At 44.8% G+C, this 18782-nt stretch overlaps 2 protein-coding genes and 1 long non-coding RNA gene across 5 annotated transcripts in view; all 3 read left to right on the top strand.

Moving 5' to 3' along the window:
• LOC132471675 (uncharacterized) overlaps positions 1–18782 on the top strand; it is an 89692-nt gene that overhangs the window by 17524 nt on the left and 53386 nt on the right. The gene's annotated exons all lie outside the window — the stretch shown is intronic.
• On the top strand, positions 94–7667 carry LOC132471672 (DCN1-like protein 2). Of its 3 annotated transcripts, none has more exons than XM_060070900.1 (7): positions 94–236; positions 1506–1722; positions 2243–2411; positions 2792–2922; positions 3822–3904; positions 4454–4550; positions 5396–7667. In XM_060070900.1, the coding sequence occupies exons 2-7, from the start codon at positions 1548–1550 to the stop codon at positions 5464–5466; spliced, it is 726 nt and encodes a 241-aa protein (XP_059926883.1). In that variant the 5' UTR covers positions 94–236; positions 1506–1547; the 3' UTR covers positions 5467–7667. The 3 variants fall into 3 exon arrangements, with proteins under 3 accessions (XP_059926883.1, XP_059926882.1, XP_059926881.1); XM_060070899.1 differs by lacking the exon at positions 94–236 and adding an exon at positions 710–796; XM_060070898.1 differs by lacking the exon at positions 94–236 and adding an exon at positions 1078–1159.
• LOC132471674 (uncharacterized) lies at positions 8963–18605 on the top strand. Its single transcript, XM_060070902.1, has 8 exons — positions 8963–9599; positions 11882–12046; positions 12356–12481; positions 13283–13423; positions 13562–13689; positions 13865–13997; positions 14335–14500; positions 15701–18605. Exons 1-8 carry the CDS (start codon positions 9383–9385, stop codon positions 18501–18503), a joined length of 3879 nt encoding a protein of 1292 aa, XP_059926885.1. The 5' UTR covers positions 8963–9382; the 3' UTR covers positions 18504–18605.

Below are 18782 nucleotides of genomic sequence, written 5' to 3'. Positions count from 1 at the left end.
ACCGGCGAAGGAAATACAATCATGCTCTTGTGCCCGAGCCGCAGCAGCAGCAGCAGCTTCCCTGTCCTGTCAGTGCCACATATCTGGAGCCGAAGCTCTGTGCCCTGCGGACGCGTCCACAACGCAAGCAGTCGACCGCACCTTTCTCCTTTGCCACGACCTCGATATGTGCTCTGAACCGCAACGTCATGACACTGTCGGCATCGAAACGGGCATATAGGATATATATTTAAAAGGTATTTGCGTTCAGATTATTTGGGGAGAAACTGGGGGGGACGGGGACTTTGCTTACTTCCTAAACATGGGTTTATCTGTTTTGATATGGGAGTTGTAGTTTTCAATCGTTGTGTTAAAATTGTCAGCCCATGTCGAGTATATATCTTTACAACGCGGGGTTTAAGGTAATATAAGTATGTGCCGATGTTGTTGTATAGTAATTGTAATTAACTTTTGACTTGTTACCAGGTTTGACCACTGATTCTCTGTTCTTATATATCTCGTGATTCACTCATGATATATTGCGTAAGAGGATTATCATCCTCGTTCTCGATGTCATTTAAACTATCCTTGTATTTCCAACCAAGCAAATGCATATTTTGGGGACTCGGTTCCTTAATTTAATAGTTTTAATAAACAAAACACATCACAAATACAAGGCCTTTATTTCACACAACTTATTTAGAACTACAATTCCCAGGGTTTACGTGTTGCGTAGGGGTAGCGCCCGTGTTTTTGGCGCATGCGCAAAACCTAAGTAATAGGATCGAAGTTGGCCATAACAACGGCTGTTAACATGGTAGGTTAAGATAAAAAAAAAGAGACAAACACACCGATTTGAACCCAGTAAAACCATTCTTATGATCGTATTGTATAATCGTGCACACGCAAACATCCGGGGTCGCTGTGTCCTCGGAGTGTCGCATAGTGAGAGTGATGGCCCGTATACTATACTAAATATAAGATAAATAGAGAGGCAGCTGGTATGTCGAGCGATTGGACACCCGCACTCTGTGCACGTACCTTTCCCTTTTTGGCATGTTGCATAGTCTAAGTGTGGTTGAGCGGGACAGTTGCTGTCAAATACACACAAACACAGACACACACACGCCACATGGTTTGGAAAGTGGGTCGCTGGTTAGATCATCGGGTTGGTGGTCAGGTCGGTTTGCTAATCTCCCCGATAGCCATCTAACAGCTAGCTCACATACTTAATGTAAACAAAGGTGACGTGCTGTGCATATTGTGCCTCTCCACATAAAACTACAGGTGTCCTCGCGTGACTGCACGTAGCGTGACTTCGAATACTACCCGATCTATTAACCCTATCACCATGACAACAAGTCTAGTTGAGGCATATTTATAAATGTCAACATTCTATAAGTGTTTATGTGTCATTACCACCTATTTCACGGTGCCATGTAACTGATGTATATGTATTCATTAATGTATGCATGATAATACATATGGTGTAACGTTATTAACACAGGGTGGTTGTTTTATTGCAGAATAAGCTTAAGTCCTGGCAGAAGGAGAAGGTGGGGCAGTTCATGTGCTTCTCGCAGGCAGGTGAGAGCACGGCCCTGTTCTGTCTGGCGCAGAACGACTGGAAGCTGGAGGCGGCCACCGACAACTTCTTCCAACACCCTGAGCTTTACTGCAGAGACCCCATGAAAACCACCGCAGACCGCAAAAAGCTGGACCAGCTCTACAACAGATATAAAGGCAAGTAGTAGTCGCAATATATTCTTCTAATGTGATATCATGACCTATTGTGGGTCTATTATCACATGTTCTGCTCTTCTATCCAGAACTCCACCAGGTCAGGTCAATGTGAGACCATATCTTAATGAATGACCCTAGAGTGCGTCCTTGTGTCATGGATGTTGTAGGACAATTCTTCTCATTGCCAAGTTGGACTACAAGACTATATATGTCTTTAATGTTAAAGGAGCCTTATTTTAGTGTAATTGGATGACATTATAGCCATCTACCCATTAGTGACATCACAAGTGTGAGTGTCGAACCAGATGTATGATGGATGGATCAGCCGTACCTATGACAGTTTGGGGCAGGGCGGTTAGATGATCTATTCATCATACATCTGGGACCCCAGGCCACTTATGATGTCATCCTCAGTGGATAATAAGCCTCACAGTGGATGGTAAAACATTGTTCCTTTTAATAATAGACATTAAAGATAAACATTCATTACAACAACAAAGGCTATTGTTGCGTGTTGCAGACCCTCAGGATGAGGGCAAGATCGGCGTGGACGGGATCCAGCAGTTCTGTGACGACCTGATGCTGGATCCGGCCAGCGTCAGCGTTCTGGTCGTCGCGTGGAAGTTCAGAGCTGCAACCCAGTGCGAGTTTAGCCGCAAAGAGTTCCTCGAGGGCATGGCAGAACTCGGGTGAGCAGTGGTAAACTTTGTAAACACAACCAACCAAGTAGTGTTGTATGGCGCTGTATGTGACCCTCAAAGTTACATTTACAGCAAGCTTGCTCGGGAATGTTACCAGCTTGATGCCTAGCTGTTTGTCTATAACTAGCTGTGTAATTAGCAATTATCCTATGGCTAGCTACATACGTAACCATTAAAGTTTCCACCCTCACAACATTGTAATGTCACTAGCTGTGTACGTATTCTAGCCAGCGGATGCTTTAGTGTGTGTGTGTGTGTGTGTGTGTGTGTGTGTGTGTGTGTGTGTGTGTGTGTGTGTGTGTGTGTGTGTGTGTGTGTGTGTGTGTGTGTGTGTGTGTGTGTGTGTGTGTGTGTGTGTGCGTGCGCAGATGTGACAGCCCTGACAAGCTGAAGGCCATACTGCCCAGACTGGAACAGGAACTTAAAGACACGGGGAAGTTCAAGGATATGTACCAGTTCACCTTCAACTTCGCCAAGAACCCCGGACAGAAGGGATTAGGTCAGTGTTTCCAAACCTTGCGGTCGGGACCGTACCTGATATGCAGATAGAGACACGGGAGACTTGCGACTTGAGCAATAGATATTTGCTGATACATTTCTCATAGAGGTCCTGTGTATACTGACTCCCTAAAGATCCATAGCCATTCATATATGACGACTACTTATCAATTAAAAGTGAACCAATCCCCCTACTTTGGTCATTCAGGGTCAGGACGGGCAGCTCCACTGTAAACGACCCCTTCAATTCACTTTCAATAGGTGGACGACAGGTGTGAAGCATCATCGCTTAGGTAGCCGGCTACAAGAGTACCCCATCGGCCTGTACCCCATGATGCAAGCAAAGCATGTGTTTAACCTATAGAGTCCTCTACATGCAAACCAGTGTATAGGTGCTAGTGGGGTTTTGTTCTCCTCTAATGTGGTGCGATGCAGATGGCTCACTGGGATATTGATGTTACAGCTATAGTTTGGAAAGCAAATACACATTTTAAGACTTGAAAACGGGGTACTAGGTACAAACTGAAATGAGATCCTGGGGGGACACAGTCCACTTGGAGGAGATACTGGGACGGGCCTTCTTAAAAAGGCTTTTCCTGTGACCTTCAAAGGTTATTTGTTCGTTACACAAATGGATGCAAGCAACAATTTCCATATACACTTTTATTCAAAGGGAATAATGTGAATTATAGTATATTCAGATACATGTCATGAAAGAGCAGGAATGGGTTAGGATATCTTGCCAGGGATATCTACAGGTAGGCTGCAGATCTGGAGCTTTAAACCCAGAACGTTTCAGCTGGGAGTGAAACACCCTCACCACTTGACCATTTTGCCCCCCTTTCCTACAGTTTTGTTCCACTGTAGACATTAAACATTATGTCCTGTTTCCTGCTGTAGACCTAGAGATGGCCGTGGCCTATTGGAACCTGCTGTTGACAGAGCGTTTCAAGTTCCTAGACCTCTGGAATAGATTTCTACTGGTGAGTCCATCTTACCAACCCAATATCCATGCTGTTGTGGTTCACATATGTAGTGCTTCAAACAAGGTTTTATATTAACGTGTAGGGGGAGCGCTTTAATACAGCGGTCATCACAGAGATGTCTCTGGATAGATAATCCAAGTATGAGAGTCCAAACAGATACTTTAAGACCGGTCATCCATATAATGGACCACCACTGTTTCTGCAAAACACCAATGACTGCATAAGAGTATTACGTAAAGAACATAAATCCCAGCAGATAGCACCAATGATACAGCTTTACCTTGATTTCGGTTATTGCAGACTGTTTATATTCACACCACACGTATTAAACAGTACTCTTATATAAAAGAATAGTCAAGTGTGACAGTTTCCCTTTAAATGCTCTCTTAAAGGGTCAGAGATAGGGTTGGGTTAGGGCATCAATCCAGCACACATCTAGATGGACACGCCCACTAGTGATGTCCGAAGACACCGATTTTCAAAAGGGCTTGTAAGGGTTACGGTAATCACACCATGTATTCCAGCAAAAGCGTGATCTGTGTTCAGGAGCATCATAAGCGGTCAATCCCTAAAGACACGTGGAACCTGCTGCTGGACTTCGGCAACATGATTGCAGACGACATGTCCAACTATGACGAGGAAGGTGAGGAGTTACTCACTTTCAGATACACCTTACCTGCCAGGAGAGATGCAAATAAATAATCAGACAAATATGATTACCAAGGGGAAATTTGGGAATGAGATCAATAATATACATTTACAAGGACAAAGCCTCTTCAGTAACCTGTCTAAAATGGTGGCCAGAATAGATCATAAATAGATCATAAGACTTAATAGACTCTGGATTTACATATGCCGCTTTTCCACTGCATGGTACCAGCTCGACACGACTCGACTCGACTCGACTCAGCTCGCATTTTTTGCGTTTCCACCGCGAAAACATGGTACCTGGTACCTGAAGTGGCTGCTTTTTCTAGTACCGCCTCGCTCTAGGTTCCAAGCGAGCTGAGCCGATGCTAAAAGGTGACGTCGGCAGACGGCCGGCCACTGATTGGCCAGAGAGTGTGACGAAGTCACGAGAGCGACATGGCAACCATGCTGGTAACAGCCATAGCGCCGCAGCCAACATATATTCCACTTCTTCAACTTCTTCAACATGCCAGCTAATAATAGTAATGTTATCGATGTCCTCCATTGTTGTTATGTGGGTTCTGTCCATGTGTGGGTTGCGTAGGTCTTGTTTGCGTCGCGTACAAAAATACGTCACGGCCCTTTCGCGCAGCCGACCCCGCCCACGTCCAGGAGGTACTATTTGCGGTGGAAAAGCACCCGTGCTGCTACCGTGTCGTGTCGAGTCGTGTCGAGTCGAGCTACATGTGCGGTGGAAAAGCGGCATAAATGTCTTATCCAGACTTACCACTATGCACAGAAGATGCCCTCTTACTCATCCAATCCCTCCCCCCAAACTCAACCACTCTAACCCCACAGGTGCATGGCCAGTCCTCATCGATGACTTTGTGGAATTTGCTCGACCAATCGTGACGGGAAGCAGCCGTTAAACCTCCAGCCCTGGGTCTGGCAGACGTCTGGTGTAGTTTGGGTCACTTGTCCAAGACTTCCGTTTTCTAGTTTTTTCATGGACAGAGGATTTTATACCAGGAACTAGAAGAGTAAGAGTCTTCCTACACCTGGAAGCTGTAAAGGCTCTCTCACTTGGCCAAGAGACCTTTGCGGAGAGTTAACCTGGGACAGAACAGCAAGAGAACCAGAGTTGGAACTGGGATGGCTAGCAGTCTTTGAGCTAGCGCTGCTCACTAACCACAGGTTGCTCCTGCTGGACTGCTACTGCAGCTAGCCTGCTTGCTAGCCTGCAGTGATCCTCCTGTGATCCTCCTAGCCGAGTGGAAGTTGAACACTTATAAATGTTTGGGGGATATGGCTTCTTACATGGCCAATGTTTTGAATTAAATGTTTAATTCTGCATGTTTGCCATCGATTACCATTGAGCACCACTGTGGATGTGGACCGATCGATACTAGAAACAGATTATTAAATTGACTGATCATATCTTCCAACAGATTATGAAGTGGCAGATCGTACTCAACAGAGTTTTCACCTCTTCACCAGCACAGTATTATACTTTTTACTACCACAGAGCTAGGGATGGCTAGTGCTTTAGAAAAGGAATATATATGTATCATATATGTATGAGAAATAAGAAAAACATTTTATGACCTTGATTAGAGAAATCAGCTTTTCAGATCTGTTTGAAACATTTATACATTTTATTTTGTGTGCGAGGCTGTACCAACTGACCGTTGCGCTGACTGATACACAAGATATTCAGGAGGGTATGATTGTTTACCCTTCATATGCCACCTCTACAAACTGCACTGATGGTCACTTTTCTTTAGATTATACTGCCAGTGAAGTTCTGCCAGGGCAGCACTGCCGTTCAGTTTACATCGAACATACTACATTCAACTGGTTTCTTTAAGATTATCCCATCTATTTCTAAACTGGTTTATACATCTACACGTGTAGATGTATGAGTTGTTTTGCTTGTGGTGCGAAGGCCAACTCATTTAAGTAGAGCAACTCTAGAGCAAGGCTAGGTCAAAACCTCAATGGAACATTTGACACTGAACACTCAGGTACCAGTTGTTATCTCTGGCTAAATGTGAATCCGGGAAGTGTTACCCTAGCAACACAATTGTTAGCCAAGCTTCGCAAGTGTTAGCCCAACATTGTTTCGCCTTTGCAAGTGGCTGGGCGTGTTGTCTACTGACCTGCAGAGGATGTTGTTTACTAGCTAGCTACCATTGCACCTTTGAACTAACTGCTAGGCTAACTACCATCCACAGCAGTAGAGGCCAGCATTGAATTACCACTGAGCTACCTAGCATCTCGAGCAGTAAGAGCAAGCATTGAATTATTGCTGAACTAACTATCATCTTCATCAGTAGGACCTAGCTCTGAATTACTGAAAAGCCAAATAGCACCTCCATCATTAGGAGCTAGCATTAATTTACTGCTAAGAGCCACTAGGAGCTAGCTAGCTTTGCTTCGCCACACTAAAACAGAAAGAATGTTCTAACATTACACTGTTCAGAAATGTTATTTATTTTTTAGACATCTTGTGTTTTATTCAAACAGATGGAAAGGCGTCTTGTGATCTTGTGTCGGGTGTGTTTCAAGTAACATTTGAATGATATTTAAATGTAATATTTAAATAACAATAAATAAACAACGTGTTCTTGGATCTGAAACATCTACGGTGTTCAGCACCTTTCCTATGGAAAACAGCATCTAAAGAGACACAATGCTATCAGCTGGCAACACAGACAATAAAAAACAGCCAATCCAATGAGCTATTTGAACACAGCTGGTCCTATTGGCCGACTATATTCTCTAAAGATGATGTCTAGGTTTCAATCATGTGAATGTCAGTTCAACTTCTAGTATTCATACAGTATTAATAATCATACGGTATATTACCAGCTTACGGTACAACATTTTCAAAAGTCGAAAGGTTTGTTTGGTTTATCAAATGTTTTTTTCACTGATGAATGGAAAAATGTTAAAATATATTGGTGGCATATTGTGTGTGTGGCTATTGAGGAAGGTGAAATTATGGTTTGTCAATAAAGCATGTGGGTTTTTAGCATGGTGTGAGGCTTGCTTTGTGCCAACATACTTCAATTGTGCCCTTGTTTTAAGAAACAAATTGATGTGACATTAAACTGAATTGGCAATTGTGTGTGCGTGCGTGCATATGTGTGTTTTTCTAGACTGATTTGATTTCCTCTGAGTGAGAAGGTTTTGGGGTCACATCCCTTAATCCAGTTAAAGGGACAATATTTTACAACCAGGTGTAAGTCAATAGCCATTACAAGCTATTTCAAAATTATTGTAAGCAGTGTGAAATAGAAAACGCAGTGTGTCGACCTGGATGTAAGCTGGGTCTACCAGTCGGTAAAGTCCACTGGGTAAAACCTGGTTCTAGTTGTATAGAACATGTAATAATAATAATATCAAAGAACTTGCCTGGTTCATGTACAACAGCGTAGATATTATCCTTGAATCACAAAATAAATACAAGAAAGCGTGAGAACAGAAAGAAAAATAGGTACAGAAACTGGCACTTGAAAAAAATGACTGCAGGTGAACATAATTAGGCATCAATACTGGGCACCCACATTTCACAAACAAAGCAAATCATAAATAGTGCTGATTGCAGTGTAAACAAGGACTACATTAAATATTTTTGCTTATTAATTAGAATAGAGCAAATTGAGAAAGCTATGTAGATAGAGGTGACGAACAGAAGATTGAGATAGATAAAAGAGGGGATCGATAAGATTGAAAAGTGTCAGAAGATAAAGATAGCAATGGCAATAGAAAAAGGAGAAGAAATATGAGATGGGGATTGTCGATTAACAAGACAGAGTGAAATCAGACAAAAATTAAAGAAAATAAATACCATGTATAGTGAGGGTGGAGGACATTAAAAAGATATAGATCATCTAAAGACACTCAGTTAAGACACAGCAGAATTTTGCATTGAGCCATGGCCCTCCCCATGTGGACTGAGGGTGTCAACAAGTTACTAGGCCAGCTGACAGACTGGCTGCCCAGCCATGAAGCCCATTACCCTTATATCCTCCACCACTCAGTCAACCGTCCTAAGCCCTAGTTCACCCCCCATCAACCAATCCCAAGTTCAGCCCTCAATCCAACCAGCTCTGTGGTTCACCCCTCAGTCCACCCGGTCCCAGGTACACCGCTCCATCCGACCTGCCCCAGGGTCACCCCTCCATCCACCTTGCCCCAGGTATACCCCTTCATCCACCCATCCTCTGTTTCACCTTCCAAACCTCACTAGCAAACCCCATCCTGGCTAATGCCAGACCCCCACCAACCCCAGCCCGTCCAGCCAACTGTCGGTCGTGCAGCCTCACAAGCACTAGCCAGAACACTGTCGGACCCCCAGCTCGGGCAGCTTGCTGAGCCATGAGGGATTGCCTTTTTAGGAGTCGACTCAACTCGGCTGGATCCCGTGACATCCCCTTAACACAAAGGACCTACAGCTGATAAAGACCCCCGTGTGTGTGTGTGTGTGTGTGCATGCCAGGGGCCTGAGGGCATATGTTTGTACTAGTTAACAGTAGAGACCTGGAAGAGAGCCCTGCAGTAGCTAGGACACACATCGACCGCCGGCTCCCAGACCAGAGTTCAGAGTTCATTCAAGCTGACTGCCGGGCTGGCTGAGGTCATTTTTGTGGTTCTATGTGTGGTCCCTCTTGACCTGTTAGGACAACGCTAACAGACGGTGGATTAAGACGGGTTTTTTCACCGGTGGCGCAGTTCGGTCTTCTGAGCGGGAAGTCACCAGTTGGATCCCAGGTTAGGTAGGGGGTCAGGCAAGGGCGACGTTCGGGTCAGGGTTTGGGTGAGGACACCAGGCAAGCCGTCATGATGGAGACGTTCCAGGCAGGCATGGTTTTGGGGGCTACGGGGGACGCCCTGGGCTGGAGGAAGGGCCGTTGGGGGGGCTGCACCTCCGGGAGACAGATCCAGGAGGAGTTGGCGTCCCTGGGAGGTCTAGGGGACCTCACCCTGGACCCCGAACTCTGGCCTCCGGGGGACAGTGCCCTGATGCATATGACCACCGCACAGGCCCTCATCACAGGTAGGATGGACGAGGGAAAGATCGATGGATTTATGCATAGATGGATGGATGGTGGGATGGAGGGATGGATCGATGGATTAATGGTGGAAGGGAGAGATCAATGAATGGATGTAAAATACTGCATTTTTAGAAACTCAATAATGCATATTCTTATCTATTTTGTCTATCATTCAAAACTGAATATATCATATACCAACTGTTTTGCACATACAGTGTGTAACATTTTCCAGGGCGGAATTGTTCTGTCTTCCAAGCAGGCTGCCAAATACGACTCACATACTCTGAATAAATACAGAGTCATAAATAGAGAGCTGGTTATATCAGCTGTTATGACCTTTTGACCTGTAGAATTAATGCAACCCCTAACTTCCTAATGCCAGCCAATGCCAAAGGAAACTTCTCCATAAATCCTCCAGTAGATCTAGCCACCGACTGTCTGAAATAGACTCCTCTGGAACAATCAGAGGACAGCCGTGGTCTGATCCTGGATCAGATGTGACTCCAGACGGCTGGGGTCAAACCTGATCCCGGGTGACCAGAGTGATCCAGGGTGACAGCTTTCACAATGAAACCATTCAGGAACCCACATACAGACATACACACATATACATGTGTATATTTATCTATATTTATGCATGTACACATACACACACACACACGCACACACACACACACACACACACACAAACATAGAATATTAAAACCTTGAAGGCAAGCGCATATATATTCACATACACATTTGATAGTTTACTTCACGTTGTTGCTTGCACACACCACCACAACCAAGAAAAATTTGTATTATGGTTCATGAAATAAAATGATAAAATAAGGCTTAAAGCGGTAACCCTCACCCTCACTGCAACTCATAACAGCACAGAACTCTCTCTCCCTCTCTCTCTCTCTCCCTCTCTCTCTCTCTCTCTCTCTCTCTCTCCCTCTCCCTCTCTCTCTCTCTCTCTCTCTCTCTCTCTCAAATTTCCTTATCCCCTCCATCTCACTCTGTTTCTCTTCTGAAACACAATACGGGTAAATTGGAAGTGACGCATCTTTGTCAACATGCTCACAAATAAACACACACGCATACACACAGTGTGTGTTTGTGGGGTTTCCCTATGGAAACCACTCCTAGCTCTAACGGCATGAAGCTCCTAATCTGGCTCACTTGGCTAAAATTAACCCTCACCATCTCACTCACATACCAGCCACAAATGAAGCACGGAGAGCATGCCACTGTCTGTGTGCGTGCGTGTCTGTTGTAAAGGTTATAGATGATGTATACAATTCAAGAGTTGTAAAAGATTTGTATCTTAAACAACCAGATAAAGTCACTTACCTCTCTGCTTCATCCCTCCCTACATTTCTCCACCATTGAGAAGTGTTGAATTTCATGAACCTTTGGACGATCCAAACCAATCAGGGAACTGGTCGGAAAATGATCCAGGAGCAATCTTATATTTTATTAGGCTCATTCAGAGGCAGGCAGAGTCAACTCAAAACCGATATTCTCTCCCACGCAAATTTCACTCACTAATAGCTGGCCATTTCTGACACTTACGCACACGTGAACCAACTTCACTCAAACAATAGCTCTTCAATCTTACCTACAGTACATTTAAAACGATTATAAAATAAATGAAGGTCAAGTAAGAAAATCAAAAGTGTAACACTGGGTCAAACAGGTGTGGGACTCAAAAGTACGACTTGTGACGACAGGCAGGTTTAATCAGAAAGAGTTGTCTTTACTGGAGGCAATGGTTCGGTTCATGGGGAGGCAGTAATAATCAGGGCAAAGGCGAAAGAGGAGCCGAGGGGTTGAGATGCGGTCAAGAGGCTATTCAATAGATCACTGGGAGGTTAACGCTAGACACGGAGGTACTAAGACGAACTGGTACAGAAGGAGGGAAACACACTGACTCATTTGATACACTAGGAGGGAAAAGGAAATGGGAACAGGTGAACATAACGTGAAAATCAGAGGCAACACAGAGGGGAGTCACGTATGTGGAACGAGAGGAAAAGCGAGGCATACAGTAACACATGAAAACAATGACAGAATGAAGGAAACAAAACACATAACTTAAGGAGCAAGGTGAGACGTGACAAAAATAAAAAGTTTGGTAGTGTGTATACATTTTTCCCTTCACGATTTTGAAAAAAATAAACGTCTTAATTACTTAATGTTTATAGAAAGTACTTAATAAAAAAAGCCTGTCAAATGTTTACGACTCTCAATGTGGGTTGATGATATCTATTTAAGCGTGCAACTATGTGGATATCTACAGACTACTGGTGCCTGGAAGACCTGTACCGGGAGCTGGTGCGTGTTTATGTGGCAGCCTCAGGGGTCCTGCGGGGCCGGACCCCGGACCCCTCTAAAGTGGACTGCTGCTCACACCTCAAGCCAAACAACTTCCTTCTGGCCTGGCACACCCCCTTCAACGAGAAAGGCACACACACACACACACACACACACAAACACACATTCATAAACACACATACACTCACACACACTTTCCGTGTCCCTGCTCTTTGTGAGCCCTTGTCTGGTCACAAAATGCTCTTTGTGACCTCCAACATTTTGGAGGTCATTTTCAGGATTATTTAAACAAATAGTGAGAAATCCCTTACTTCTGCTATGTTGACTGACAGACTCATTGACTCCAATGACAAAAAAGTTAAATACAAAAGTTAACTCTTTATGGCATTAATAATTCATTCCAGCGCTTGTGTGTGTGTGTGTGTGTGCGTGTGTCTAGGGTCAGGTTCCGGTGGGGCCTCCAAAGCCATGTGTGTTGGGATGAGGTACTGGCAGGAGGAACGTCTGGGCTCTCTGATGGAGGTCAGCCTGGAGACCGGGAGAATGACCCACAACCACCCCACAGGTACCCACTAAATGCTACAAACACAACCACCAATCAGGTGCCCACTAAACACTACACACAAAACCAGCACAGAGGTAGCCATTAAACACACAATCACTCCACAGGTACCCACTAAATACTACTAACACAACCACCACTCAGGTACTCACTAAACACTACACACAAAACCGGCAAACAGGTAGCCATTAAACACACAATCACTCCACTGGTGCCCACTAAATACTACTAACACAACCACCACTCAGGTACTCACTAAACACTACACACACAACCAGCAAACGGCTACCAACTAAACACACAACCAGCACTCAGGTAGCCCACTCATTAAACACTACATTCACAACCAGCACTCAGTTACTCACTAAACACTGCACACACAACTTCCCACAGGTATCCACTAAACACAAAATCACCCCATGGGTACACACTGAACACTACACTACACAAGCACCCCATAGGTACACAACCCTGACTACACACTCAACGACCACACTGGTATGACAGACTCAACTGGCCAACAGCCCTAACCATACACTCACACTTACTGAGATAACGTTGCCCTTAATACGGTAATGTTGCCATTACATTTGTAACAGTGTTACTAAGGTAACAATGTTGATACTACGGTAATGTGGCTGTAGTAGGTAACGAAGGCCATTACTAAGGTAACGCTGCTGTTACCATGCAGGCATGGCCGCGATTATGTTGCCATGAAGGCACAGAGTTGTCACTAAGCTATTAGTTTTGCTACTATAGCGATTATTGTCAAGGGGACAATGGTTGTCTGACTTCCTGTTTCAGGCTTCCTGGGCTCAATGACTACGGCCCTGTTTGCGTCGTTCGCTGTCCAGGGGCGACCCCCCGTGACCTGGGGACGGGAGCTCATGAAGGCCATACCCAAGGCCTACGAGTACTGCAAGAGAACCATACGACACATGGCAGGTCTGTATTATGACTACTTATGATAGGAGTAGTACAATAAGTACCGGTAGTCAAAGGGAGTCAAGGTTGTGATTACTGTTTTCTAGTTGAAACTCTGTTCTGTGTGGAGGTTGTCTATAACTGGGTGTTCCTCCGTAGAGTACCAGGAGAACTGGTTCTACTTTGAAGCTAAGTGGCAGTTTTACCTGGAGGAGAGGGGGATAGAACAGGAGGGACAGGACAAACCCTTGTTTCCTGACCCCTATGACGCTGACCAAACAGACAAGGTGAGCTGCTCTCTTCTTTTCACAGGATTTTCAAGATGTTTAAAGGCAACGTAGGACATGTGACTCATAAGGTAGCCATGATCCAGGTTTTTAAAGTGTTGAGAGTTCATGATTGTCTCGTCCTAGCTGTGACTTTCGACCTGAAAGTAGTGTGTGTGTGTGTGTGTCCCCTCAGATGTATAGACTGTGGAGCTCTGAAGGCCGTGCAGGAAGGAGGGGTCACGACGCGCCTATGATAGCCTATGATGCACTGCTGGCAGCAGGGAGCAACTGGACCGAACTCTGCAGACGAGCCATGTTCCACGGAGGTCCTGACGTTCACATTTACATTCTGATTAATTCACTTCAATGAATACAAAGAAAAACTTTTAAAGACTACATCCAGTGAATAAAAGTAACATCCGAGATGAAACTGTGGTCCAACTTTGACAGAGATAGTAGCCAATAGCATTAGAAATTCAACACTGGAGCACAACAAGTTACAAAACACGTATGTTGAAGGAGAGAATGTCGATAATTGGCGATGAACAAGGTGCCTTGCAACAATTCCACCTCTGGTATTTCACCAGCAGAACTTGTGGTCAAATCACTTACCCAACTGAACCAACACTAATGTGCTCCCTGTGTTCCCTCCTGTGACTCCAGGGGAGAGTGATGTGACGGGCCTGATAGCAGGCTGTCTCTACGGCCTCATGTATGGGCTTTCCCAGGTTCCTGCAGGCCTCGTCAAGGATCTGGACAAGCGGCAGCAGCTGGAAGACATCGGAGCCGCGCTGTTCAAAGCCGCGTCCACGGAAAAGTGCTCAGACAAGTAAAAACCTTCTCAACACCGAGCCCTATTGGCCACTCTAGGAGCTGCATCACAGAAGTCTGAACTGTGTGGTAACATCCCACTTTAATCCTAATTCACTCCCCTTTCCTCCTTCAAGCCTCCGAAATAGATTAATTTAATCACCTCAAGATTACCATGAATTGAGGAATCTTGAGTGTCCATGATTATCAACTTGAAATGCATGGAAGAGGAGATCATACAGATAAGATCAACTTCATAATTACGAGATAGAAAATTCTTGGAAAGGAAGGTTCTCTTTAAATGATTGATGCAGCAAAGTGACTCTTAAAACAAACCAAGGATATGAGAATAGTTTCCCTCTATCTATTTGTGGTTGTCCAATCCCATGTTTCTCCTTTGACCTTGATAATGTATAAAATCCTGCAGGTGCTATCCCAAAATGATTGGTTGAAAGAAACCTCTCCTCTCTACTCAAAGATGAACTCCTTCTGACCAGCCTCTAAATAACTGGGATTAATATTCAATGTATTCATATTCATGTATTTCATGAGCATGAAACACCTTTTCTTTTATTTCCCTGTTAAAATCTTTTTAACATATTAATCTCTTACGTAGAAATGTATTTAGTTGAATATTTGGTGCTCTAGGTCTTTCAACTTGCAGATTCAGACTTCAGACTTGCATCTATAATGTTTAGCTGGTTTAAGTTCGAGTTCCCTTCTGGATAGCCTCAACTGACTGATGTGCAATTGAATGAATTGGATGTTTTAAGTTTATTTTAAGTCATAATAGTTATTTTACTGTGTACTGTAGCTCATAACCATTATGATTAAAAAGGAGATACTATAAATCACACTTGAAGTCCTGGACTCATTATGATTTACAGATAGGAATATGTATAACGGATGCTGATATACTTTATATTCATACCTTGTCCAATTACCCTTGTAACCAATAACCAATAACTCCAATAACCTCTGCACCACCAGAATACTAAAAAGCCTATAAAACTTCACCTCCTCTTTTCTCCTGACAAACTAAAGGTTATTTTAGGAGCATGCAGCAACCAAAGATCTATTGGCCGTAAGTGATCCTATAATAATAAGTTTACCTCCCACCTCCCACTTGCCGTCCACCTCTGGAAGCATATTGGCTCAGCGTAGCAGCAGTAGTTCCAGTAGGTTGGGGCAATTGAGCCTTCTCTTATGTTCTCAACAGGCCTCAGTCCAAGGACCGAAGTATAAGCATCAATACAAATTTGCTGAAGAAGATGATCAGAGAACGCACCTGCCATCCTGAGGTTCGAGATGTCTTGGAGAGTCTCCTCCACTATCTAACGCAGGAGGTCCACACTCTGGCAAGGAGAGAGGTTGACATAAACCAAGGTTTAATGCTGACAAGTGCAGCAAACAGGAAAGGGACAGTAAAGATGTCTGAATCTGTGGTGAACCACACTCCTGCTGAGACGCTGGTTGAAACAAAAAAGCAAAGCCAAGGTGAGAGTGACACCACCTGGGCTCAAAGTCCCAAACGGCAGGTCTTCATGGGTCCAGCTGATGTGAGAGCAGGCGGCCGGAGGGCAGGGGAACCAAAACAGCGGCGACTCACCGCATTCCAGCTCCTCCAGGCCAAATTCATGAGAACCACATCCAAACAGGTAGCCAGCCACCAACGGCAGGTTGGGGCTCTACATTGTGATCTGAGAGGGAGGGGAGCTTGCGAGACCCCAGAAAGACACACTGCTGTTTTTGGTTCCGAGACAAACCAGCCAAAACAAAAACAATGCAAGAAGAAAGGGAGCAATGTGAAGGACATGGTGGCAAGGTTTGCCAGGGCTGTGGAGAAGGAAAAGGGTGTGAACATACAGGGGAAGTTGCCAATTAAGGCAAGACTGATCCATAGGGGACCCCTCCTGTCGTCCCTGATGGAGAGGTTAGAAACCGTATCAATCATGCAGAGGAAGGGTGACTTGATATCTCCTCTGGATACATCTCCTAGAGGTGTAGGGAGGGGGACTGGTTGCGTAAGAGACAATGTGAGTCGTCTTGAAAAAGCACAACAACCCAACTGTGAAGAACGAGGAGGAGGACTGAAACATTGGCCAACTGCTGGGGAAAAATTCCAATACCTTCTACCCAAGGCACACAAGCAGGAAGAGAAAACAGAGGGGCCGGGAGCGATGTTAACACAACAGAACTCTGCACAGAGAGAACTGAACCATTCCAGACCTACGCAACCCAAAAACGTTTGCCCCGATCAAAAAGTCAAAAGTCATTTCTCCAAAGGAAGTGAAACTGGAAAGCTGTCGAACTCAAAACCAGAAGATAAGACGGATCTAGAGATCAATCAAAATGGAGTTGAGGAACTGTGCAGTAAGGCTGGTGACATTGAACAAGGTAGTCTGACACCAAACTGTTTGTTGTCCTCTGTTATTGAGGGTGCCCTCCTAGAAACTCTGGAGCTTGCTCCCCAAGAGCAGGCCTTGCTGGAATGCTACAGTGTCGTTCCTCTCTCTATTCTTCCTGTGTGTAGCTTGGCACGCTCAAAGCCCTCTCCTCAACCGTACTCTGGCAGAACCGAGCCTGCAGCTGCCTATTTCTCACTCAAACCACACCCGGAGGCCTTCACCTCCCTGACCAAAGAATGTTACTCTGGTGTGCCCCTGCGGTCTTCTCACAGCGGGGAAACCCCACAGGAGCCGACTGAAGATGAAGACGAGAAGCTGATGTGTTGTACCTCAAACGACAGGTCATTAAACCTGAGAATTCCAATGCAGGCTGAACAAAGGTTGCAGAAGTACCTCATTCCACGAGCCATTGATCTAGAAGGGGAACCAGGTGTTAAAGCTACAGATAGCTCCTCACTTAAGCCAGCATCATTCCCTGTTGAGATATGTCCTGTGGTTGATGCTTCAACCACTTGTTTTGGGTCTGGTCTCACATCTGGACTTGGATTACCAGAGCATCTACATCTTAGTCTTCATTCACAAGGGGCTACGATCTCACAGCTCACCAGGAGCGAGAGGGAGGTAGACAGTCAACTGGAGAAAGAGCAGCAAAAATATTTGGAGGGAGGGATAGAGAGGGACCTTGAGGAAGGGGAGAGAGAAAAAGAGATTGAACTGGAGAGAGTGGCGAGAGACATAAAGATTAAAATGGAAAGAGTGGATAGTGAACTTGATATAAGGGCGAGGGATAAAGCGAATGACCTGGAGAGAGTGGAGAGAGGCCAAGAGAATCAATTGGAGAGAGGGGAGAGAGAGATGGGGAGTGAACTGGAGAGAACGGAGAGAGATATAGTCAACAAACTGAAGAAAGGGGAGAGAGATCTAGAGTATCAATTGGAGAGAGGGGAGAGAGCGATGGGGGGTGAACTGGAGAGAACGGAGAGATCCATAGATAACGAACTGGAGAGAGGGGATATAGGCCTTGAGAATCAATCTGAGAGAAGGGAAAAAGAGATGGAGAGTGAACTGGATAGAAAGGCAAAATACATAGACAATGAACTGAGGAGAAAGATCGAGAGTCAAATTCAGAGAGGGGAGAGAGACATAAAGAATAAATTGAAGAGGGGGGAGAGTGAGATGGGGAGTGAACTGGAGAGGGCAAAGAGAGAAATAGACAATAAACTTGAGAGGGAGAAAAAGAGTGGACTGGAAAGAGGGGAGAGAGTCTCAGACAATGAACTGGAGAGAGAAAAGATGGAAAAGGGAGTTCGAGAGAAACTGATGCGAGAAATGACCAGCAAAACAGACTGGAGCTGTTTAGAACTTCCCATTTCCTGTACATTAGGACTCACCAATCACAGCAATGCTGGGACAGGACTTGCCAATCACGGCCATGCTGGGCAGGTACTAGCCAATCACAGCCATGCTGGACCAGGACCAGCTGATCACAGCCATGCTGGACCAGAGAGCGCACATCATATCCAGAAGTACAGGACCATCAACTACGCAGATCCTTCGGCCCAGCTCATATTCAAACCCAAAGTCATCCGCTTCACAGATACCTTCACCTTCTAGACACAAACAATGTATATTCTTATATATGTATTTAGCTTATATATTTTGGCCTTTTTTTCTATATTTGTATTTATATCCTGAATAAATGAGGACCCACACCAAGAGGAATCCCTTGTTCATTATACTTTGACAAATACATTTCTGATTCTGCCTCCAAGTGTCAAATAAAACCTACATAATAGTCAAATACCTGTTCAGTAAAAGCCTCGGGGCATGCCGGACATAGTCGGTAAATGCCTTTGACTCCACGTGTTCTTAAAGATACTTTATGTAAACATT

The sequence above is a fragment of the Gadus macrocephalus genome, chromosome 14 (assembly GCF_031168955.1).
Source record: "Gadus macrocephalus chromosome 14, ASM3116895v1".
In the NCBI taxonomy this organism is placed as follows: domain Eukaryota; kingdom Metazoa; phylum Chordata; class Actinopteri; order Gadiformes; family Gadidae; genus Gadus; species Gadus macrocephalus.
Note: the sequence above shows the minus strand (reverse complement) of the source record. Positions and strands in the feature narration are given on the sequence as shown.

Bases quoted from the DNA above. Each gene is read 5' to 3' on its own strand.
- LOC132471672 (XM_060070898.1), top strand. From the start codon at position 1,112: ATGGTTTGGAAAGTGGGTCGCTGGTTAGATCATCGGGTTGGTGGTCAG. The intron at 1,160-1,505 runs GTCGGTTTGCTA...GTTTTATTGCAG, and splicing joins ATCATCGGGTTGGTGGTCAG to AATAAGCTTAAGTCCTGGCA. The intron at 4,551-5,395 runs GTGAGGAGTTAC...CTAACCCCACAG, and splicing joins GTCCAACTATGACGAGGAAG to GTGCATGGCCAGTCCTCATC.
- LOC132471674 (XM_060070902.1), top strand. From the start codon at position 9,383: ATGATGGAGACGTTCCAGGCAGGCATGGTTTTGGGGGCTACGGGGGAC. The intron at 12,482-13,282 runs GTACCCACTAAA...TTCCTGTTTCAG, and splicing joins GACCCACAACCACCCCACAG to GCTTCCTGGGCTCAATGACT. The intron at 13,998-14,334 runs GTCCTGACGTTC...CTGTGACTCCAG, and splicing joins ACGAGCCATGTTCCACGGAG to GGGAGAGTGATGTGACGGGC.